General features: G+C 43.0%; 1 protein-coding gene across 4 annotated transcripts in view; it reads right to left on the minus strand.

The window, feature by feature from the left end:
* nfia (nuclear factor I/A) overlaps positions 1-7,500 on the minus strand; it is a 174,195-nt gene that overhangs the window by 19,463 nt on the left and 147,232 nt on the right. For all 4 annotated transcript variants that reach the window (XM_072388847.1, XM_072388846.1, XM_072388848.1 and 1 more), the window contains one exon: positions 452-630. In XM_072388847.1, the coding sequence (XP_072244948.1) occupies positions 452-630 (179 nt within the window). The remainder of the gene's footprint in view (positions 1-451; positions 631-7,500) is intronic.

Genomic DNA, 7,500 nt, shown 5'->3' on the forward strand with positions numbered 1-7,500 from the left:
AGTGTGAGTGCTCAGGTGTGTGTGTGAGTGTGTGTGTGTGTGTGTGTGCTCAGGTGTGTGTGTGTGTGTGTGTGTGTGTGTGTGTGAGTGTGTGCGTGAGTGTGTGTGTGTGTGTGTGTGCTCAGGTGTGTGTGTGTGTGTGTGTGTGTGTGTGTGTGTGTGTGTGTGTGTGCTCAGGTGTGTGTGTGAGTGTGTGTGTGTGTGTGAGTGTGTGTGTGTGTGCTCAGGTGTGTGTGTGTGTGTGTGTGTGTGAGTGCTCAGGTGTGTGTGTGTGTGAGTGTGTGCTCAGGTGTGTGTGTGTGTGTGCTCAGGTGTGTGTGTGTGTGTGCTCAGGTGTGTGTGTGTGTGTGTGTGCTCAGGTGTGTGTGTGAGTGTGTGAGTGTGTGTGTCTGTGTGTGTGTGTGTGTGTGTGTGTGTGTGTGTGTGTGTGTGTGTGTGTGTGTTTGCTTACGTTGAGGAAGCCCACCTGTCCGGCCTGCTGGGCGGAGTCAGGACAGACCAGCTGGACGAACTCCTTGAGCGTCTCCTGGGGGTGGTACCTGATGGCCGGGTGGGAGAAGTAGGAGGCGGGCTGCTGCAGGATGGGGGAGGAGGAGAAGTGGAGGCTGGAGGGGGGGGCGTGGGGGCTCGCTGTGGGGGGGAGAAGGTTAGTGGGGGGGGAGAGGAGGAGGGGACATTTCACAATTTATTAAATGGGGGCGTGGCTTAACATGCAAATACATGATGGACACACACAGCAGAGCAGATGGACCAATGACAGCAGGGCACAAAGCTCCTCCCACACCAGCTGTCAATCACCCCCTTTTCTTTCTCTCATCTCATTTTCTCCTCTGAATCTGCCACTCCTTCCCCCTCCTCTAAATTCCTCCTCTTTTTCTCTCCTTTCTCCTCTTTCCTTGCTTCCTCCTCTCCTTTTTGACCTCTCCTCCCCCTTTCATTCCATCTTTTTCCTCTTCTCTTGTCTCCTTTCCTTCCCTGCTCCCCCCTCCTCTCCTCTCCAGGCTAATTAAGAGCCTGATTGGTCTAATCTTGTGTGATTGCTCGTTAGTGGACGAGGCCTCGTTAAGGGCTGTGATGTATGAAGCTCTGAGGAGGAGTAACTGAGGGGAGTGCAGGGATGGAGAGACATTTGAAATGATAGAGAGGAGAGGAGGATGGAGGGATGGATGGAGAGTTAAAGCTGCTGCACTAATTCACTTAAAGTCTGCTGTGATTTATCACTCTGACAACACACACCGACCCGCTGGGTGTGTGTTTACTGTAATCACTGAATGGACGACTCTCTCGTGTAACCGCACGTGCACACGCACACGTGCACACGCACACGCACACACACACATGTACTCACATTCCCAGACAGTGTGCACATTAACAGAAATGAGTCTGCTGGTACAAACTACCCTCTGTGTGAGTGTTTAGCTTTGAGACATTTGTTTTGATGATTATTGAGACGAATCGCTGTAAATTACTTCGACTCTGACCAATCAAACTCCAGCCTGATCAGCTGGCATCAAACAAACTGTTCTTGTTTCCTGTGTTTGTCTTTTTAAAGAAAGGTGAGACGTTCTGACGGTCGTGTGAAATTCTGGATGAAGATGACATTAAATGTTTCATCAAAGACTGTAGCCTACAGTCGCAGTCCAACCCTGCCAGTTCTCAGGTTTTATCAGGACATTATGAAGATTATCTGGCTGTAAAATGAAGTAAATTCCCCCTCAGATGAACAGCACATTTACACTGTGTCAGTATCTCTAAGACCAGGTGACCTGCTGGAACCAAATCAGGCTTTTCCTACATTTAACCAAACAGCAGATGAATAAATCAACGTCTTCAAGAGCCAAGAAGAAGTCCAGCTGACCTGCTTCAGCTCTGAGACTCGACACCAACATTCAGATCACCTGCACAAACCAGCTTAGAGCTACAGATTTAAAATAAAATCAACTGATAAATAAAGCTACAGATTTAAAATAAAATCAACTGATAAATAAAGCTACAGATTTAAAATAAAATCAACTGATAAATAAAGCTACAGATTTAAAATAAAATCAACTGATAAATAAAGCTACAGATTTAAAATAAAATCAACTGATAAATAAAGCTACAGATTTAAAATAAAATCAACTGATAAATAAAGCTACAGATTTAAAATAAAATCAACTGATAAATAAAGCTACAGATTTAAAATAAAATCAACTGATAAATAAAGCTACAGATTTAAAATAAAATCAACTGATAAATAAAGCTACAGATTTAAAATAAAATCAACTGATAAATAAAGCTACAGATTTAAAATAAAATCAACTGATAAATAAAGCTACAGATTTAAAATAAAATCAACTGATAAATAAAGCTACAGATTTAAAATAAAATCAACTGATAAATAAAGCTACAGATTTAAAATAAAATCAACTGATAAATAAAGCTACAGATTTAAAATAAAATCAACTGATAAATAAAGCTACAGATTTAAAATAAAATCAACTGATAAATAAAGCTACAGATTTAAAATAAAATCAACTGATAAATAAAGCTACAGATTTAAAATAAAATCAACTGATAAATAAAGCTACAGATTTAAAATAAAATCAACTGATAAATAAAGCTACAGATTTAAAATAAAATCAACTGATAAATAAAGCTACAGATTTAAAATAAAATCAACTGATAAATAAAGCTACAGATTTAAAATAAAATCAACTGATAAATAAAGCTACAGATTTAAAATAAAATCAACTGATAAATAAAGCTACAGATTTAAAATAAAATCAACTGATAAATAAAGCTACAGATTTAAAATAAAATCAACTGATAAATAAAGCTACAGATTTAAAATAAAATCAACTGATAAATAAAGCTACAGATTTAAAATAAAATCAACTGATAAATAAAGCTACAGATTTAAAATAAAATCAACTGATAAATAAAGCTACAGATTTAAAATAAAATCAACTGATAAATAAAGCTACAGATTTAAAATAAAATCAACTGATAAATAAAGCTACAGATTTAAAATAAAATCAACTGATAAATAAAGCTACAGATTTAAAATAAAATCAACTGATAAATAAAGCTACAGATTTAAAATAAAATCAACTGATAAATAAACCGTTTCACGGAGCTAACGGCATCTAAGCTGAAACGATTCATTGAGTAACTCGATTACTAAAAATTGTCGTTTAACTCCCCCCAACATGTTCTGCTTAGCGGTCGCCCTGTTTCACACGGACAGTCATTACCGTCACACAACGTGCACATGAGCTGTGTTTGTAGCAGCTAATCTGATGGAGGAAACCGGAGAAAACAACGGGGAGCAAAATCAGAGAAAAAGAGGAAAAATGTCTAAAGTTTGGGAGCATTTCAAAGAAAAGAAAAGAGAAATTACTGAACAGTGTGTCCATTGTAAAAGCCAATTAGCTTAGCACGATAGCACAACATCAATGCTAAAGCATCTCAGCAGAAAGCAGCCAGTTCACACATCGAGTTCACTGAGCGGAACAAACACAAGGGAACATTTCACGTTAGCATTTTAATGGAAATCAGTCGGCTTGTTAGCTGAGAAGGACGCTAGCGGAGAACTAAATGATGCTAGCAGAGAACAGAAGGAAGCTAGCAGAGAACAGAAGGAAGCTAGCAGAGAACCGAAGGAAGCTAGCAGAGAACAGAAGGAAACTAGCAGAGAACAGAAGGAAGCTAGCAGAGAACAGAAGGAAGCTAGCAGAGAACAGAAGGAAGCTAGCAGAGAACAGAAGGAAGCTAGCAGAGAACAGAAGGAAGCTAGCAGAGAACAGAAGGAAGCTGACAGAGAACAGAAGGAAGCTAGCAGAGAACAGAAGGAAGCTAGCAGAGAACAGAAGGAAGCTAGCAGAGAACAGAAGGAAGCTAGCAGAGAACAGAAGGAAGCTAGCAGAGAACAGAAGGAAGCTAGCAGAGAACAGAAGGAAGCTAGCAGAGAACAGAAGGAAGCTAGCAGAGAACCGAAGGAAGCTAGCAGAGAACCGAAGGAATCTGAGGCTCACATTGTCCTGAATGTGCCCTTCAGAGCAGCTTCAGCCTGGAAGCTGTTAATATGAACTATTATTCTGAAGCACATCAAAGTCCAACCAGAATGAAAACAGCTCATTTTATCAGACGTGTTGCATCTGTAACATCAGAGGCTGCTGGTTAAGGTTAACTGCAGTTATTCTGAGTCTCTGTGTTGTCTGATAACAGACAATAAAACAGGAACTAAGTCCTTTCTTTAAAAACAGAAGTGTGTGGTACGGACGAAGGGCGGGCTGCATGTTTGAGGAAAGAACCGGATTAGTTCCACTTTGCAAACTTCCTTGCCTCACCGCCTCAGACACCTTCCTCCTCCTCCCTTCCTCGTCTCTCCTGGCAACTTTTCCTTGAAGAAGATATTCTCCGTCAGGTGATGGAGTGATAAACAATGAAGAGGAGAGGAAATAAAACTGGTGAAGCAGGGAGGAAGAAGAAGGTGAAGGAGACAACCCAAGAATGAAGAGAGGAAATGGATGGAGGAGTAGTGGGAAGAGGAGGATTAAATAGGAAGGAAAGACCTTAAAGAGAACGAGGACAAACTGATCTTTGGACCAAAAAACTAAAACTAATCTTGCAGAACTTTCTGGAAAAATTCCAGATCTAGGAGGATGAATAAAGAACATTGTTGGAGTCATCAGACGTTGACCGGCTCCACCTTTAAGCCCTGCAGGAGCTCAGCTGCTCCTCTCCTCCCACAGACTACAGGAGAAGGTTCAGGAATAAACTGAAGCTGCATCACGAGGAGACAGAAACCAGCTGTTTTCATGCACAAGAAGGAAGCTCCATGAATGCAGAAATGTTCAGAGCTCGAAATCAGACAGGATGGAAAAGGCAAAAAAAGCAGAGATTCTAACATTTCCCACTGTGTCTCATCTGCTTCATTTAATCTGTGAACAAACATCATTTCTACACCTCAGACCTGCAGCATCCCATAAAGTCAGAACCTTTTCCCACTTTGCTTCCTTCTGCCAACACTTAAAGCCGCTCTGACTCTGAGGAAACCAGGTGATGCAGAGTTCCAGCTGTTATTTTGTCCCATTCCTCCTTAAACAGGTCTTAAGGTGTGCAGCAGTGCGGGGGGGTGGTTGTTTCTCTGCTGGGGACAGGTCAGGACTGCAGGCAGCCAGTCCAGCACCCGTACCTCTTCTTCCTCAGCCAGGCCTCTGGAATGTGGCAGAATGTGGTTTTCCATGGTCTGCTTGAACAATGCTGGGACGTCCCAGGAAAAGATGTGGCCTTGAAGGCAGCATATGTTGCTGTAAAATCTCAGGGAACTTTTCTGCATTAATGCTGCCGTCACAGAAGTGGAAATGAGCTTTGCCCCCTGATCCAACCCCATACCATCACAGAGCCTGGCTGCAGGGACTGGTTGCTGACAGCAGGCTGGATGCTGCTTTTGCTCTTTGCTCCATTTCTTCCAACAAAGATGTGGAATACTGATGGGTCTGACCACAGCACACGTTTCCACCGTGTGACGGTCCATCCCAGACGCCTCCGAGCCCAGAGAAGTGGACGAGGTTAACATCAGGCTTCTTTCCTGCACAGTAAAGCTTGTGAATGGAACTCTGTATTGTGGTGCTGGACAAAGGTTTCCACAGTAATCCCTTGTCCACGTGCTTCTATCAGCTGCTGATGAAGGACGGTTCTTGATGCAGCGTCTGAGGGGTCAGAGGTCACGGGGTCCAGCTTAGGCTTGCTCCCTCGTCCTTTACACTGAAACTCCTCCAGATTCCCTGAATGCTTTAATGATATTCTGCTCTGTAGAGGCAGAAATATGCAGATCCCTTCCAGTCTTTCTCTGAGGAACTTTGTTTTAAACACAAACTGGAGCTCCTCTGAACATCTTTGCTGCTCAGACTGTGATGGAGGCTGCTTCAGGACCAGATCAGGTCACAGTCAGCTGGTGGAAATTACATCTTTATTATTTTGTAAAATCCTCTCATCCCAACTTTTATGGGATGTTGCAGGTCTGAGGTGTAAAAATGATGTTTGTTCACAGATGAAATGAAGCTGAACAGGAAACATGTTGAGTTCAGACTGAAGGGAAAATAAATCAAATTTACAGTAAGAATCTGTTTTTTCTACAGTTACTAAACTGATCCTGAACTCGTCTTTAACAGAAACTACAGATTCTCTCCATCCTGTCACACGTGACGACCTGGAAACCAGGAACACGCTACATGTGTGTTTCACCTCTGTAACACGCTCAGGTCGGTCCACAGGATGGACCATAAAGCAGCTAATGGCAGATTCTACTTTCTGATCAGAGGATAAATAGGTGAGGTCAGTGGTGGGAGGAGCCAAAGGGTAGCAGCACACACACACACACACACACACACAGCCCTGCCTGCAGGTGAGTGTGTCCACTGGTGCCTCCACCTGACAAAACCACCGGGGGGGGGGATGGTTGAGGGCCTCACCTCGAGGCCCGGTAATGACGGGCCGGTGATGGTGTGTGAAAGCCGTTCGGGGGGAAGAGGAGGAAGAGGAGGAGGAGGTGGAGGTGCCGCTCGGTGAAGGCGCGGCGCCGCAGAAACCAGACCTCTCTGACTTCTTTAGAGCGCCGGCGGGCGACGGCATCCCTGCCAAGAACCATGGTGAGGTTTTACTTTAGTGGTTTCTTTACAGGTTTAAGCACCTCCGGTGGGGAGGGGGAGGGGGAGAAGAATGTGGGAGGAGTCTGAACAGCAGGGGGAGGGGCTCAGTTTTAACTCAACGTTTCTCTTTTTCAAACAAACTGTAAAAAACTGATGAAACAAGTTTCATAAAATGATCACTATTAGATTAAAAATAAAGAGATTTATTTAAGATAATAAAAGACAGAAAACACTTCGACTCAGTTACTAAAGTCAGTTTAAGCTAACTTTTACTAACTTAAACTAACTAAAACTGAATTATTAGTTAGGTGTTCTGAGTAATAATCTGAACTTAATCATTGGACCTGAATCCTCTCAGTTCAGTAGTTTGAACTGGGTCATAACTCAATGTTTCTGAACCACAAGAAGGCTTCAAATTCCTGCGTTTCACGTTCGGTCCTAAAACAATAAAGAGCCGATGCACCGACGGCAACAAGAGTTTCAGTTCATACTCCAACTCTGCGTTTCTGGTATTCGAACTCTGCGTTTCTGGTATTCGAACTCGGTGTTTCTGGTATTCGAACTCCGCGTTTCTGGTATTCGAACTCGGTGTTTCTGGTATTCGAACTCCGCGTTTCTGGTATTCGAACTCGGTGGTTCTGGTATTCGAACTCTGCGTTTCTGGTATTCGAACTCGGTGTTTCTGGTATTCGAACTCGGTGTTTCTGGTACTCGAACTCGGTGTTTCTGGTACTTGAACTCGGTGGTTCTGGTATTCGAACTCGGTGTTTCTGGTATTCGAACTCGGTGTTTCTGGTATTCGAACTCGGTGTTTCTGGTACTTGAACTCGGTGGTTCTGGTATTCGAACTCGGTGTTTCTGGTAT

Source organism: Leuresthes tenuis, unplaced genomic scaffold (assembly GCF_036924035.1).
Source record: "Leuresthes tenuis unplaced genomic scaffold, fLeuTen1.0.hap1 SCAF_7, whole genome shotgun sequence".
Lineage (NCBI taxonomy): Eukaryota > Metazoa > Chordata > Actinopteri > Atheriniformes > Atherinopsidae > Leuresthes > Leuresthes tenuis.